This window comes from Dipodomys merriami, unplaced genomic scaffold (assembly GCF_024711535.1).
Source record: "Dipodomys merriami isolate MVZ:Mamm:240054 unplaced genomic scaffold, mDipMer1.0.p SCAF_380, whole genome shotgun sequence".
Classification (NCBI taxonomy): domain Eukaryota; kingdom Metazoa; phylum Chordata; class Mammalia; order Rodentia; family Heteromyidae; genus Dipodomys; species Dipodomys merriami.
Genome location: NW_027205382.1, coordinates 366,085 through 383,574, shown reverse-complemented (window position 1 = coordinate 383,574; position 17,490 = coordinate 366,085). Strand labels below are relative to the sequence as shown.

General features: G+C 40.6%; 1 protein-coding gene across 9 annotated transcripts in view; it reads left to right on the top strand.

The window, feature by feature from the left end:
- The first annotated feature begins 280 nt into the window (after nucleotides 1-280).
- Nucleotides 281-17,490, top strand: part of LOC138805022 (serine/threonine-protein kinase Nek5-like) — a 49,355-nt gene continuing 32,145 nt past the window's right edge. For 3 of the 9 annotated variants that reach the window (XM_069989586.1, XM_069989580.1, XM_069989587.1), the window contains exons 1-7: nucleotides 580-795; nucleotides 1,565-1,696; nucleotides 2,172-2,268; nucleotides 11,329-11,426; nucleotides 15,433-15,516; nucleotides 15,620-15,690; nucleotides 16,886-16,972. In XM_069989586.1, coding sequence (XP_069845687.1) covers nucleotides 760-795; nucleotides 1,565-1,696; nucleotides 2,172-2,268; nucleotides 11,329-11,426; nucleotides 15,433-15,516; nucleotides 15,620-15,690; nucleotides 16,886-16,972 — 605 coding nt within the window. In that variant the 5' untranslated portion in view covers nucleotides 580-759. The other 6 variants (XM_069989581.1, XM_069989583.1, XM_069989584.1 and 3 more) reach the window with 6 other exon arrangements.

The following is a 17,490-nucleotide window of genomic DNA, read 5'->3' as shown; positions in this document are numbered from 1 at the left end:
GAGCTCAGGGACAGTGGCCAGGCACAGTGTTCAAGGCAAACCGAACAAAATACAACTTATGATACTATGAATAAAAAATACTCATTTCTATTTATTGCTTCTTACAGTGCATATGAGAGGATTATCAGTAAAACTTTCAAATATGAGAAAGATTACAGTGCCTGTGATGGCTGTACAGCACCGACCCCTGCTCTCGCGTCTCCAACCAGCCTGTCTAGCGCCCGCCCCGCTCCCATGCTCGGCTCCGCCCCGACCTCCGGGAGACTCCGCCTCCCGGGAATCTGGATCATTCCGGGAGTCTCTCTACGCTCTCCCCGAGCAGCCGGCCGGAGCAGGTAGGCCGCGGCAGGGTGCGCTTAGTCCTTCTCCAAGCTACTTCCCAAGCTCCCGGAGCCGCAGGGGGCGCCGAGACCCGACCCAGTCCCCGCTGGAGCAGCGGCGCACGCGGGGAGTGCGCAGCCGCCCGGGCTGCGTCGGTCTCTATGGCAACGCGCTGGCCGCTGAGCTCCCAGACCCCGGCTTCAGTTCCTTCCCTCTGCTTTCCAACCTACCGTCTCCACCCCGCCCCCTCCCCCGTAGTCCAAAGAGAGGATGTGTTCTGAGCCTGGGACTTCTACCCGTGATGCTACCCGGCCGGGGTTGCCCGCACTCACCCCTCTCAGAACCCTTTATCTCGCCTATCCCTTTAACCCTGACATAAAACTTGTACCACGTCCTCAGTTCGCCTAAAGCCGAAATAGAAGGAAGACAACTGACAGTATGCTTTTGCAAGCGCTTGACTTTGCAACACCTGAAGTTAGTGGAGTAGCCTGGTGCCCGCGCCTGCGCAAACACCGAACTTGATCGAGGGCAAATACAGGCCGACGCCTAGGTCCCCGGTACCCCGAAGGGAGGTCAGGGCAGAGATGCGATTTTTTTCAAAGCAGTAAGCCACTTTGGGTAAAGTTCCAAAATTCAGCCAAGGTTTGTTTTACATGTGGCGGCATTCCCAGAAAATTCAGGGCTAAACTCGTAGACAAAATACTTTGGATCTAGATGTAAAATAGATCTAGCCGCCGATAATTCTGAACGAATTCTTCCACACATATAAGTATATAGAAAGACTTCTCAAGCTTGTGGGAAGCGGGATAATTGTAGACAGAGCTTGTATCCGAGACCTGAAGTGCTTAATAAACCCCGAGTCAATTCCCAAGCCTCCCCCTAGGGGGCAGTAACTCCCTACTGGACTGTGATGGCCTGAGGCAGTTTCCTTTTATTAGAGGTGTATGTTTCTTTCACAGAACAAATTTGCCACACAGCAACTTTTCTATTTTTAGAAATTAGGAAAATGTCAAGGTTAAATGATTTTCCCAAGGTCATAATGCTAAAGTATATCAAAGTGATCAAACAAGCCCACCAACAAGCTCTTTTTCTATATTGGCTTGTTCACATGAAAATTATTTGCTTGTCTTGGAAAGCCTGAAGGAAAGTTCTTGCAAATGAGTTCCCTTACATATCTGTCATCAACTTTTTTACTTGAGGCCATCGTGAAGAATGCAGTCAAATTTCATTATTCTTATTGCAGAAACCTGTGGAGATCATGAACAAATTTGATCTGATTAAGGTCATTGGGGAAGGTGCCTTTGGAAAAGCATACTTAGCTAAGGAGAAATCCAACAGCATGGACTGTGTCATAAAAGAGATCAACTTTGCAAAGGTAAAAGTTAAGTTCAAATTCTTGTTAATATCTGGCTTTTGATTTATTTTAAAAAAACTTAAAAAATATTGGAGATCTAAGGACCACAGATCGAAAGTCTGAGACTCTTATCACCAATTAGCTACCAAATAGCTGTAAGGAGTGTTGTGGCTCAAGTGGTAGAAAACTAGTGGCACATGTATGCATGTACTCACACACACACACATACAGCCCAAGTCACAGAATGTTGATCTACAGTCATCCTGAAGTCTTTATGGGGTATTGGTTCCAGTGCTCACCCTACCCCCATACCAAAGTCTTTGGATGTTCATGTCTTACATAAAGTGTTGTCATTTCCTGCCTGTGAGAGATCAGTTTTAGAGGTGACATTGAACACAGTGATATCTTGGGAAATTTCAGTCAGGAGTGAACAGGTAGTAGAGTCCTGAAAGCAAGTTATCTTTACCAAACTTCACTATGTCTTAATATAATTCAGATGCCCACTCAAGAAAGAGAAGCTTCAACAAAAGAAGTGAGTCTTCTGGCCAAGATGAAACATCCCAACATAGTCACCTTCTTCAGCTCATTTCAAGGTTAGATTTTCCAACATTGCCCAAGTATTCCAATAGAGTACAGACATACTGATAAATATGAGAGTTCATGAGAGTTGTATATAAATTAATTTTTGTAAATGTGCTCAATTTTCCCAAGTTATTTTAATAATAATCTGAGATGATGTCTTTATCTTCAAGCTTTTTTGTTATGTTTTGTTTTTGTTCCAGACCTGGGGTTTGAACTTAAAGCATGGGTGCTCTCTCTGAGCATTTTTTGCCCAAAGTTAGTGCTCTACACCTTAAGCCTCAGCTCCAATTCCAGCTTTTTGGTGGTTAATTGAAGTTAAGAGTCTCATGAAGGGGCTGGGAAGGTGGCTCAGTGGTAGAGCGTTTGCTTTGCATGCCTGAGGCCCTGGGTTCGATTCCTCAGCACCATATAAGCAAAAAGAAAAAAAGCCGGAAGTGGCGCTGTGGCTCAAGTGATAGAGCGCTAGCCTTGAGCTGAAGAGCTGAAGGACAGCACCCAGGCCCAGAGTTCAGGCCCCATGACCGGACCCAAAAAAAAAAAGAGTCTCATGAACTTTCCTGCCCAGGCTGGGTTTGAACTAAAATCCTTAGATCTCAGCCTTTTGAGCAACTAGGATTACAGGAGCGAGTCACATCTAGTGAGTTTTTCTGGACAGCTTTTATCTATTAAGTTCTTCCTCTTCTCCTTAATTTTCACTCAAATAGTCAATAATTAGTGTATTATATTTGAAGTAGTAGTAACTTCCAAGTGTCAGTGATCTACAACAATGCATATCTATTTCCCAGTCCCATTATATGCTGGCTATCAGCAGACTGGGATCTGAAGTCTGGAGTTCAGGCAGAAGGAACAACCCACATACAGAGCATGCTGTTTTGTGAAAGAGGAGGAAAACATCCCAGGACACTCTCTGCTTCAGTAGGGTGTGTGTGTATGGGAGGGGGTACATATTCTTTTTACATGATACTCTACAGGTAGCAACAGGTAGGACTGAATAATCGTCTTATATATAGGGACAGCAAATAGTCAATGCACAACAAAACAAACTGCCAAAACAGAGGGGAAGAACTTTGGGTAAGTCTCCTCCTCTGCACATCTGAATGCAGCTATTCTCCATCCATCCATCCACCTAAAGGGAAAAGGGGGGAAGATGAAGAGAGACAGAGACAGCGAACAAGCAAGCAAAGGCAGAGACTCCTCATTCGCATATTTATTGACTGATTTCTCAGACATAATCCTAGGTACTAGGAATAGAGTAGTGGAAAAAATATTCAAAATTGGGGCTGGGAAGGTGGCTCAGTGGTAGAGCGCTTGCCTTGCATACATGAGCCCTGGGTTCGATTCCCCAGCACCACATAAGCAAAAAGAAAAAAAGCCAGAACTGGCTCTGTGGCTCAAGTGGTAGAGTGCTAGCCTTGAGCTGAAGAGCTGAGGGACAGCGCCCAGGCCCAGAGGTCAGGGCCCACAACTGGACCCAATATACATATATATATATATATATTCAATATATATATAGTCAAAAAATATATATATTCAAAATATATATGTATATATATTCAAAATTTCGGTCTGCCAGTGAGCAGAGCAGGGATGCTAAGCCCTTCGCTACTGTCTCCTTGAGCCATTTCTCAGGAATATTTACAGTGATAGACTTTGAAAGATGAGCTGACATCCCCTCAAAGACAGAAAGCAAGCATGTCTACTGCTCATTAAAAAGGTGATTGTTTCCCCCAGCTCAGGGTTTGGCTCACTTCATGGGCCAGTTCCATGTGAGTTTATCTGTTGTGGCCTCCATGGGATTTCAGGGACACAACTTTTGAACAAGTCAAAAGGCAACTAACTTAATAGAGTGCGCCTTATCAGTGGACCTTCACTCCCATTGATTCCTAACAACATCAAAAGACTTTCCTTTCCTCATTTATTTTGGGGGGGTATTATTTTCTAGCTAAATCTCACTCATCCTCCAGCCTTTCCTGAACTCACAATTCAAACTAACTTCTTCAACACTTTCCTACTTAGGAACATCTATTTATACATGATTGATAATAAATATAGAAATGTATATTTACATAAGTTTATATATAATGACAGATTTGTTTGACATTTGTCTTCCTTGGGGGCTGAGGCTGCGGCTCAGTGAAAGAACACTGATCTATTATATGAGAGGCCCTGGGTATGATGCTTTGCACCCCACACATAAGAAATGGAGAGAGCAAAGTGATCCTCAGTAGGTGGTACCTCTCTGCTCTATTTCCTAAGTGAGTGGAAGGACTGGGCTACTTCAATACCTTGAAGTGTGTCATTATGCCCTGCAAGATGGACTTTTGAGCACACTCAGTCCTGTTATACAACTAAAGTCATTTTTTTAGTGTAAAAATGGTGTAAGTTTAACTTTTCTTTCTTTTCTTTTCTTTTTTTTTGTTGGTCATGGGACCTGAACTCTGGGCCTGAGCTCTTCAGCTCAGGGCTAACACTCTACCACTTGAACCACAGCACCACTTTCGACTTTTTCTGCTTGTGGTTCTGAGGATCAAATCCAAGGCCTCATGCATGCGAGGCAAGCACTCTACAACTGAGCCACCTTCCTAGCCCCAAGTTTAACTTTTCAATGACAATTCTTTGCTGTTGTTATTACGTAGAGCTCTCTTGAGTTTAGGAAAAATAGCTATTGTGGTGAGTTTGAGTTTGCTTATCAGATTGTTGGTGCTTGATATACAGGCTTTTCCAAAAGCATCATGCTCTTAGATGCACCTGACTGAGAACAATACAGCTTTGTTGACTGAAACAGCCCATCTCTGACCACAAGAACCATAGCTCTGATGTATGGTTATGAAAATATGAGGGTTTTTTTTAAAAAAAAATGAGATTGAAGCAACATAGGAAAAAAGGAGGATATAGTGATATTTCCTTAAGGCTAAGTGAATTCCATTTCAATTCCATCAATAAATATTTATTAACTATCTCTTATGTACTAAGTATATTCTAGATTTTGGAGTTCTGTTCAAAACCAGAAACAATCCCTGTACAATTTCCCAGTTTGATCTCCTAATTTCTATAGACCATCAGTCTACAGTCCGGCATCAGCTTAGCTGACTTCTCTGCTGTCTCTCGTAGTTGAAACCTGGCTATCTTTTTTATCTTTTTTTAAATTCTATTTTCTTGTAAAGATGCTGTACAGAGAGGTTACAGTTACATCAGTAATGAGTATATTTTTTGTTGGGCATTGTTACCCCCTCCTTTGTTTTTCTCCCACTATTCCTTCCCTCCTCCACCTCCCCTACTCTCCCCCAAAGTTGTAAGGTTCATTTCCAACATAGTGTCTTGTGAGTATCATTGTTGCAATAGATCATCTTGTGTCCTTGTTTCAGCATATTGTTATTCCCCTTCCCCTCCCCAAATTAGATAAATGTATATACAAGATACGAGGTACCTAAATCAAATACGGTGACAACAGGGATATACCATAGGAGGAAGAACATACAAAAGAAACAAAGAAAAAATAACATAGTATATTACAAAATCAACAAAGAAAAAACTCATGTGTCCATATCTTGTGGTTTATTTCACTTAACATCATCTTATATGGTCATATGTACATAGCTTTTGAGCTTTTCTGGTCATCGGATAAGATTATCCTAGACATATACTAATTATTGCAAATAAGGGAAACCATGGAACCTATATTTCTTTGGGTCTGGCTTATTTCACTTAATATGATTTTTTTCCCCAAGTCTGTCCATTTCCGAACAAATGGGGCGGTGTCATTCTTTCTGATGGAAGCAAAGAATTCCATTGTGTGTGTGTGTGTGTGTGTGTGTGTGTGTGTGTGTGTGTGTGTGTGTGTGTCACATTTTCTTGATCCATTCATCTACTGAGGGGCATCTGGGTTGGTTCCATATCTTAGCTATGGTGAATAATGCTACGATAAACAGGTGTACTAGTAGCTTTAGTATGGCCTCGAAACCAGGCTATCTTAATTGCTATGGTACAGTCTTCTTCCCAGCTTACTTACATTGATGACAGAATTCTTTCACTTGAAATTATAGGATTTAGGTCCTCACTTTCTTGCTAACTGTTAACTAGTAAGGGTCTCTGTCCAGAAAAGTGAATTTCTGGGCCTGTCATATGGCTCCCTTACTAGAATCGGGAATATTTTACTTCCTCTGTCGCTAACCTCTTGTCCCAGATTTAAATGTCTCATGTGATTGATTGGGTTAGGCCTACCTAGAGAATCTTTTTGGCTTATCCCAAATCAGCTGATTAGTAACTTTAATGACATCAGCAAAATCCCTTTCCTATGTAATACAGTGACATAAATTCAGGTCAAACATAGTTTGAGGTCTTTTGTCTTCAGGAGTTTGAAAAATGAAATTCATTGGCAATGAAAGGTGAGAGCCAAGTATTGAACGTCGAAGCTTACTTTTATAGAAAGGAAAGCTTCCACAGCAGTGAAGGATCCCAAGAGACTCTCCGGGCCCCATTTCCTCCCCCCACAAGCCTTTGTGCAAGGTCTTTACCAATCAGGGAGCTGGTCATGCCATTGAGCCCATGCTGACTAAAGCTTGTGGGCAGATGTGTCTTCCTTATCGGCCAGAGAGACTTATGCCACCTAATGAGTAAGACACTATGTCACATCAGGGACCTCTACTCTAGCTACCTGCCCACATCTTTTTTTCTTTTCTTTTTCTGACTCAATATGAATATCAGGAAGAGTGATATCCTAGCATTTTTGTGGAGAAAGTTACACATGTGTTAGAAATCTTCCTTTTCCATCTGTGGAGTTTACAGTCTTGAGTGGAGGAGAATGGATAGGGATGGAAAAGAAATATAAACAGCATACATTAATAAGCACATTATTTTAGTATGTTGAAGCAAGTAAGTGATGCAGGCACAAGTGGTTCATGCCTATAATCCTAGCTACTCAGAAAGCTGAGATTTGATGATTGAGATGCAAAGCCAGCCCAGGCAGAAGTCTGAGAGACTCTGTTTCCAATTAACCAGTAAAACAGCTGGACTGGAAGTATTGCTCTAGTGGTAGAGTGCCAGCCATGAACAAAAAAAGCTATGTGAGAGTGTGAGGCCCTGAGTTCAGTTGGGTACAAATGTATATTTGCACATGTGCACACGCCACATGTAATTGAAGTTTAAGCTCAAAGAAAAGAAGTGTAGTGAGGCAGACTTGGGGTGCAATTTTTAATAGGGTGGCCAGGATATGTTTTATGATGGAGGTGTAGCAAAGAGTTGAAGGAAAGAGGAAGAGGTTCCTGCTGATGTCTTGCAAACAATTTTCTAGGCTACGGAACAACCACTGTGAAGGCATAAGCTAAGAGAAAGCCTGATGTGTTAATGGACCATCCAAGAGGGCTATAGGGACAGAAGATTTAGTATGGACATCGAGCATCTATTTATTTTTTGTTGGGGATGCTAAGCCTTTGACTATTGTCTCCTTGGGCAATTTCTCAGAAATAGTTACAGTGATGGACTTTGAAAGATGAGCTGACATCCCCTCAAAGACAAAAAAGCAGGCATGTCTACTGCTCATTAAAAAGGTGATTGTTTCCCCCAGCTCAGGGTTTGGCTCATTCCATGGGCCAGTTCCATGTGAGTTCATCTGTTGTGGCCTCCCTGGGATTTCAGGGACACAAAAGACAGGTGTTAACTTGAAGCTCTGGCTTCTCTTTTGTCAAGGGGAGTAATCTCTTTTGCCCTGGACCCAGGAATCTCATTTCTTTTGCCAGCATTCATAAAACAGAAACAAGCTATTATGTAAAGTGGGATTTCAGATCCTCCATAGAACCCTAATTGAAGTCAATGTGGAGTAGTGTACAATGAACTAGAGAGCAATAGTAGCAGATTTTTTTTTATTCCTCAAATGCCTTAATTTTATACAAGGATGATAATAATGGAAGCTAATGCATTTTATCAAACCTAAGTTGACCCATAAGCTTTATAAGTCCAGAAGCTACTAGTCTAACTTCCTTTTCTAGAGTTATCCCTTCTTCCCTTGTGCATTTTCAGATATTATACGTTCTTTAAGAGTGAATACTTAATGTGATAACCGTTATCCCATCTTTGAGTATGCCTAAACTCTTACTACCCTCTCATTTATGTGACGCTTAGAATATACTATTGTGTCCATGAGTATTCTTCATTTCCCTCACTGAGATTGGAAATACTTTGAGGACAAGAATTATTTTTCATGCCTTTCACTCCCTCCTACAGTGCTTACTTTAAACAGATGGAAATTTTGACAGCACAAATGATTTTTTAAGATAATTCTAATTGTAGTAAGTATGAAATTAGCAATGACTAATGGAAAAATGCTTATTTTAGAGCCAGGTAATGCTGGCTAATATTAGAATAGTTTCTTTGAGATGGCTCAGTGGTGATTGATCCAGATTCACTTCATTTCTTCCACCAAAAACCATTCTAAGCAGTTACTCAGGAGACAGAAACAGGAGGATCATAGTTCCTGGTCAGCTTGAACAAAAAGTGAGTGAGAACCTGTTATAAAAAAAAAACAATCTGGGTATCGTGCCTGTGGCTGATGGAAAGTTGGAGGCAGGAGAATCTTGATCCAAGGAAGTCTGAGCAAAAGTGAAAGACCCTATCTGACAATCAAAATAAAAGCAAAATTACTGAGGCTGTGGATTGAATGGTAGAGAACTTGCCTAGCAAGCATAAGCCCTGAGTTCAATCACCAGTATTACAAAATGAAATATAAAGGGCTGGGAAGGTGGCTCACTGGTAGAGCGCTTGCCTTGCATGCATGAGGCCCTGGGTTCCATTCCTTAGCACCACATAAGCAAAAAGAAAAAAGCCGGAAGTGGTGCTGTGGCTCAAGTGGTAGAGTGCTAGCCTTGAGCTGAAGAGCTGAGGGATAGCGCCCAGGCCCGGAGTTCAGGCCCCACAACCAGACCCCAAAAAAAGAAAAAAAAAGAAAAAAAGAAAAGTAAGATACAAGGAGAGGAGGAGGGAAGAGGAAAGGGGAAAGGAAGAAGAAGAGGGGAGAAGAGGGAAGGAAAGGGGAGGGAAGGAGCACTGTAAGGCCAGGTAAATGACTAGTAGTGGAGAGTTCCCTTATTAGGTTACCTGTGGCTTTGAAATTGTTATCACCGCATTGCATGGCTGAACTACAAGAACATAGCACCAGCAATGCATTCCTGAAAATATCCGATCTCTAGATCTTATGGATATCAGGAAGTGTCTCTCCCAAACCCTTCTGGATCTCAGGTCTGACTTCACTTACCCTTCCTGTTCTTACCACTCTAGAGCATAGTGAACTTCCTATAGTACCTGAGGGTCTCCTCAGTGGATTGTACCTTCCTTAGGACTATATTAAAACTTAACTTTTTTTCTTTTTTTTTAATTGTGAAAATACCATACAGAGGGGTTACAATAACATGAGCAAGGTAATGAGTACATTTCTTATTAAGCACTTTTGCCTCCTCCTTTGTTTTCCCTTCCCATCCCTTCCCATCTCCCGTCCCCCCTGCCCCCTCCACCCCCCAATCCCCCACATGAAAGTTGTAAAGTTTGGTTTTCCACATAACGTCTTATACATCTCATTGTTGCAATGGGTCCACCTGTATCCCTATTTAAACAATTTGTTTTTTCCCCTCCCCTCCACAAGTTACACCAACATCAAATACAGTGGAAACAGGGGTTATACCATGGGGAGTAGTATGGAGGTTCCTCAAAAGACTCCATATAGAGCTCCCCTATGACCCAGCAATCCCACTTTTGGGCATTTACCCAAGTGATCACAAACAAGACCATACTAAAGATACCAGCACAACTATGTTTATTGCAGCATTATTTACCATAGCTAAGATATAAAACCAACCCAGATGCCCCTCAGTAGATGAATGGATCAAGAAAATGTGGTATAGATACACGATGGAATTCTATGCCTCCATCAGAAAGAATGACATTGCCCAATTTGTTAGGAAATGGAAAGACTTGGAAAAAATTATATTAAGTGAAGTAAGCCAGGCCCAAAGAAACATAGGTGATATGGTTTCCCTTATTTGCAATAACTAGTATATGACTGAGACAAGCAGAAAAGGTCAGGTAAGTTGATGTTAGGTGAAATGAACCCCAAGATAAGGACTCAAATGGTTTTTTTTTCTTGCTGTTGTTTCTAACATATTTATAAGATATTTCTTTGTTGCTTTGTATATCCTTAACATTTTAAAAAATCATTTTAATTTTTAACAGTATTGAAGATTGACCATAGGGCCTCACACTTGCTGGGTAGATGCTCTAACACTTTGAGCCACATCTCCAGCTCTTTTATCCTTGGTTATTTTAAAGGAAGGAAAGAAGGAAGGAAGAAAGAAAGGAAGGAGGGAGGGAGGGAGGGAGGGAGGGAGAGAGGGAGGGAGAGAGGGAAGGAGGGAATGGAGGAGGGAGGAAGGGAAGAAAGAAAAGAGAGAGAGAAAAAAAAGAGATGTAAGTGGCAGCTGGATGTGAAGATGCATGCTTGTAATCCCCAACATGCAAAAAGAGATTGAGATAGAAGGATCAAAAGTATAGGACAAAAAGGAGGGGTAACAATGCTTGAAAGGAAATGTACTCATTATTCATGTAACTGTAACCCCTCTTTTTTTTTTTTTTGTCGGCCATGGGGCTTGAACTCTGGGCCTGGGCGCTGTCCCTCAGCTCTTCAGCTCAAGGCAAGCACTCTACCATTTGAGCTACAGCGCCACTTCCGGTTTTCTGGTGGTTTATTGGAGATAGGAGTCTCACGGTCTCTCCTGCCCGGGCTGGCTTTGAACCGCGATCCTCAGATCTCAGCCTCCTGAGTAGCTAGGATTACAGGCGTGAGCCACCAGCGCCCGGCTGTAACCCCTCTTTACAGTATTTTTACAATAAAAAAAGAAGGTTCAAGACAAACCAACAAAAAGTAAATAGTGAACTAAAATTAAAACCCAGTCCATCACCCTAGTGTTTTGAACTGTCCCACATTGCATATTTCTGTTATATTCCCTACCTTCTAGAATTTGAGAGGCATGTGACTGATACACATCTGAATCCCTTTAGCACCAAATGATGCCTTTTCTTTCTCCCAGAGCACAGTAGGCTGTTCATTGTGATGGAATACTGCGATGGGGGAGATCTCATGAGAAGGATTCACAGACAGCGTGGAGTGTTGTTTAGTGAAGAGCAGGTAAAACACTATAATTTGAGTATTAATTTTTATATCATATGCAGGAGACTATTTATATGAAGCATGATTTTGGTAGAGAAATTCAAGCCATAAAATACTGGACCAGAATTTTTTAGTCTGAAATATATTTGTAATTGGGCTAAAGTAGAAACTGTCTTTGAGGCTGTTTTCTTGAGAAAAGATAAACTATTAGATGCATCTAACATTGATGCTTAGATCTAGGGAAAAAGATGTAAATGTGGATGTGCCTTCACCATTTTATTTATTTACTTAATGCTGATCCTGGGGCTTGAACTCAAGGCCTGGGAGCTATCTCTGAGCTTATTTTGCTAAAGACTAGCACTCTTACCATTTGAACTACAGCTTCATATTTGGATTTTTTTTTTTTGGTAGTTTATTGGAGAATATCATGGACTTCCTACCTGGGCTGACTTTGAACCATGATGCTTGGGTCTCAGCCTCTGGGTAACTAGGATTATAGTTTGAGCTACTGGCACCTAGCCAACCTTGGTAATTGTGTGTGTGTGTGTGTGTGTGTGTGTGTGTGTGTGTGTGTGTGTGTGTGTGTGTGTGTGTGTGTGTGTGTGTGTGTGTGTGTGTGTGTGTGTGCTGGTTCTGGGGCTTGAACTCAGGACCTGGGCTCTGTCCCTGAGCTTTTTGTGCTCAAGGCTAGCACTCTACCACTTGAGCCACAGCTCTATACAGCTTTTTTGTAGTGTAGTGGGGATAGCAGTCTCACTGAGAGTCTCACTGAGATGGTTCAAAGCCATACCCCCAGGCATGAGCCATAGGCACCCAGCTAGCTTTGGCCATTTTAAATGTGACAAATTTAAAGCTTCACTCTTTTTTGTTTTGCCATTATACTGTGTTTAAAAATAGCTTCCTTCTGGGGCCAGTGGTTCACAGCTATATTTATAGCTACTCAGGAGGCTGAGATGTGAGAATTGGGCTTGGAAGCCAGTTCAGACAGAAAAGTCTATGAGACTCTCATCTCTAATTAGCCAACAAAAAGGCCTTGAAGTAGTGCTGTGGCTCAAGTGGTAGAGTGCTAACCTTAAGCAAAAAAAGCAAAGGGACAGTGCCCAGGCCCTTAGTTCAAGCTCCAGTACTGACAATAAAAAAAAATCAATCATTTTTTCTTTCTTTCTTCCTTTCTTCCTTTCTTCTTTCTTTCTTTCTTCCTCTTTCTTCTTCTTTCTTTCTCCTTCCTTCCTTCCTTCCTTTCTCTTTCTTTCTTTCTTTCTTTCTTTCTTTCTTTCTTTCTTTCTTTCTTTCTTTCTTTCTTTCTTTCTTTCTTTTTCCTCTTTTCTTTTCTTTCTTTGCTAAGGAGGATAGATTCTTCTTTTAGCACTGCTGGTTAAATGTCATGGGTACAGGGTAAGACTGATCTCACCCTGTACTCCAGACTGGCCTTGAATTCTTGACCTTCCTTCATCATCCTCTTGAGTGCTGGGATTATAGGTGTGTGCCAATACACTCAGCAGTTGCATTGTGTTTTCTCCTTTTCTTCGTTCTCCTCTTCCTTTTCTCTTCCTCCTATTTCTTATTATTTATTTTTTTCAACCTTTTGTAATGCTTAGGCTCTAAGCATGTTAGGCAAGTGTGTTCCTATTAGGCTACTTCCCAAACCCCAGTTTTCATTGGTTATTAAGAGGGAGAAAGGAGCTGGGAATGTAGCTTGGTGGCAGAGTGTTTTCTTTTCTTTTTTTTTTTGCTTTTATGGTCCAGAGTTTTATTCTATTTTCCTGTTCCTTTGAAATATACAGGATTGTTTTATGACTTTTACTAAACCATTTTTGTCCATATTATTCTTTTTTTAATTATAAATAAGATTTTTTATGATGAAAATACCATACAGAGGGGTAATAATTACATGAGCAAGGTAATCTTTGTTTCCCCTTACCATCCCTACCCTCCCATCAACCCCCCCCCCCCCGCCCCGCCTCCCGTCCCCCAGCCAAAGTTGTTTTTCGACATAGCATCTTGCACCTTTCATTGCTACAATGGGTCCTCCTCCCCGAATTATACCAACATCAAGTACAGTGAAAACAGGCAGAGTGTTTTCTAAACACGTAAAGGGCTCTAATTCAATCCCTAGCACTGCAAAAACAAAACAAAAGCTGGGTGGGGGTGGGGGAGAGGATGGAGAGGGGATAATTATCTCCATTTCCCTTTTTTTCTTTCTCTCTCTGCACAAACATTTTTTCTTCCATACTCCAATCCTTCTTTGGAGCCCTCTTGGGAGTTGTACAGTAAAGGACACAGGTATGTGTAAGTGGAGAGGAATCCAATTAGAACCTTCGTGATTGATGGGTAAGCCGATTGCCCCAAGCAGCACACAGGAAAGACCCACCCTCTTTCTTTTAGGCCATATATATTTTTGTTCTATTTTGCATTTAAGGGCATTATATCTGTATAATTTCCTTCTGGGGTTAAAGCTGCATATTTTGATTGTATGAATGATTAAAGAACCACTGTCTCTAACCTCTGTGAATTTAATCAAGCATTTTTTTCTATGCTCATTTACATTCTATATTAAACTCTACTCATATTTATAGAAACCTTCCTTTCTCTTGTCTAGTTATTATTTTACCACATTTTATTAAAAATGCTTTTTATGAAAAATTTTTGAATTCTATTTTCTTTTGTTGAGAAAGAAGTACAATGACAACTGAATCTTAATGTCTGGAATATAGCCTGTTTCTTCCATTATTTTCCTCTTTCTGTATAGTTTGTCAGACAAAGAACCGTGCATGTTAGAGTAGTTTAAGTAAATCTCCATAAGATAGAACATATTTTAATAAAGAAGCTTATAGTTAAATAAGATAAGATCATGACAAAGAAATAAAGTTGGTATTCCCTAGCAAAATGAACTTTTGAAATTTTTCTGTGCAGGAATAGAATTCAAGGCCTTGTACTTGCTAGGCAAGTGCTGTCATTGACTTATATCCCCCATCCCAACATTAAATATTTGTTGGTTTAAATAATAACTTCTTTCTCTTTTCTTTTCCTGTCCTTGGCATTCTCCATCCCTTGAGAAGGAAAATCTAAAGGCACCAGTGTTATGAGGGGCTGAAAGAATAGTAGGCAAGCAGAATGTTTGCAACCTCATGTTAAATAAGAATAAAGAAAATTAAGCAGGGCATTGGTGCCTGTGCTTGTAATTCCAGCTACTCAGGAGGCTAAGATCTGAGGATAATGGCTTGAAGCCACTTCAGGCAGCAAAAGTCCTTGATACCCTTATTTCCAGTTAACCACCAAAAAGCAGGATGTAGAGCTGTGGCTCAAGTGGTAGAGCACTGGCCTTGAGCAGAAAAAAATAAAGGACAGAGCCTAAGCCCTGAGTTCAAGCCCCAATAGTGGAACAAGAAAAAGAAGTCATAAATGCCCTCCTCTATTCCTTGTTTCAGTCTGTCTTTTTCTGCATGTGAATCCTCTTTTATATCTATTTTAGATTGCTTTTCTGTACCTCTATTTTTCTATCTATAAGATGAAGGAAACATGGGTTTTTGTTGTTGTTGGTAATGGTGGTAGTGATGATTGAGGAGATGTCATTTGTTTTTGCTTTTGAGTTTTTTTGTTAATGCTGTTGCTTTTTGTCCTTAGAAGAAAGGCTAGGGGGTGGGGACACAGAAATGAAGGAGAAAGGGTGAACAAATGCAGTCTTGGTATTCAGTAGACACTGTGTGGAAAATGAACTATGCAATCTGTGAACAGGGACAGGAGGGGGAAACTGGAGGAAAGTGAAGGAAGGAGTGATATCATCCAAAAAGAAATGTACTCATTACCCGACTTATGAAACTGTAACCCTTCTGTATAACACCTTAATAACAACAATAAAATTATATTTTAAAAATTTATTTAAATTATATTAAAAAAACAATATGAAGTGTACCTATTAGCTTCATCCTGACAAATACACACAACACATACCATTTCTTTCTTTTTTGTATGTTTTTATAAAGACATTTGGTGACTAGCAAGCTTATTTCTGTTTCCTCTATAGATTCTGGGTTGGTTCGTGCAAATTTCCCTAGGACTGAAGCACATTCATGACAGGAAAATATTACACAGGGACATCAAAGCTCAGGTAACACCTCAGAGTGAGGACTAAGACCGAAAAAAAATCTTTTTTTCCCCTTCTTTCTCAAACTATCTCAAGTAATCTAACATTTTCTCTCCTCCAATTTTAGAACATTTTTCTTAGCAAAAATGGAATGGTTGCAAAGCTTGGGGACTTCGGTATAGCAAGAGTCCTGAATAAGTAAGTACTTCCAACAATCATTTCTTTTCCTACTTAAAACCAAGTATGCATTTGAGGTATTTGAAGGAGGAAGCTAGCAAAAGCTTGATTGTCTACATTATTTTTGGTAACTGTATAAATGTATGAACTCACTCATATGTCTGTGTTTAAAATTATCAAGATAAATTGTGGCATAATGAAGTAAGGGTGGTTAACATGATACAAGTCTGTGTAATAGGAGCTGTTGCTGGAGTATGTCCAAAGTTTGTGGGAATTTAGTAGAATGGGCAGGTTTATACTTACTACAGAATTCACTGGTGCAACTGCTTTGGAAAACAATTTTAGGCCAGGTGCCAGTGGCTCATGCCTATCATCCTAGGTACTCTGGAGGCTGAGATCTGAGGATTGAGGTTCAAAGCCCACCCCAAGCAGAAAAAATCCCTAAGACTGTTATCTCCAATTAACCAGCAAAAAAACAAAAACAAAAACAAAAAACAAAAACCAGAAGTGAAGATGTGGCTCACGTGGTCTTGAACAAATAAGCTCAGGGGCAGTCTCTAGGCCCTGAGTTCAAGCCCTGGTACTGCCAAAAGAAAAAGGGAGAAGGAAAAAAACACCAATATCTCCTGTTGTCACTGTACTTGAGTTTGGTACCCTGTGTATTGTATATACATTTATACATTTATCTGATTTGGGGAAGGGGAGGAGAATGACAAAGTGGTGAGACAAAGGACAAAGTGAACCAATGTAAGCAACAGCAACACTCACAAGACACTATATTGGAAATTACAACGTGGGGGGAGGGAGTCAGGGGGAAGGAAAGTGGGGAAAAAATGAGGGAGGAGGTAACAATGTTCAGCAAGAAATGTACTCATTACCTTACTTATGTAATTGCAACTCCTCTGTATATCACCTTTATAAAAAAATAAAATTTAATTTTAAACAAAGTAACAAGAGCAAAAAAGGTTTGGAGGTGTGATTCAAGTGGTAGAGTACTTGCTAGCATGTGTGAAGCTCTGGGGTCCCAGCCCCGTACCACCAAAACAAAGCTAACTAAAGACACCTGCTGATGTTTATTATTCTATTATCAAGGTACAATGTTTTGTGTTCTCTTTATACTTATGCAAATGAGCTAAATTTTTGTTACACTTTTTCTCATCTGAAGTCTTTCTCCAGAACAAACCATACTGTCTCATTATTCTATGTAACTTGCTAGCTCCATGGAACTTGCTCGAACTTGTGTTGGAACACCCTACTACCTGTCCCCGGAGATCTGTCAGAATAAACCATATAACAATAAAACGTGAGTTCCTGACTCATTTGAAAGTGTCAGTACAATCTGGTTTCAGGTCAGATTTGTTGAGTTATGGGTCCAGAGACTGAAGTTCTAATCTTCTCTCTCTCTCTCCCTCTCTCTCTCTCTCTCTCTCTCTCTCTCTCTCTCTCTCTCTCTCTCTCTCTCTCTCTCTCTCTCTCTCTCTCTCTCTCTCTCTGTTTTCCTACTACTTTTGTAATTTTATTTCTCCATATATGAAGGGGGACGCTAGTCACTCCTAACTGTGACCAGTGTTTTAGAGTCTTTCAAAGTTTGTTCAGAACAATTCCTTTTCATTTAGAGATACAATGAATCACATTGAGAAGTTCCTCTTTGTGCCTTTTTTTTCCAGAGGTTTTGTTTTGTAGTGCTAGGGATTCAACCTTGAGAGTTTCCTCTGAGCTCCAGCCCTGTTTTTTAATTTAATTAATGTGGTTTTTTAATCTCATCCTATCATATGGAAATGAAGTATTACCTGATTCTAAAGACAAAAGCAAATCTAATGG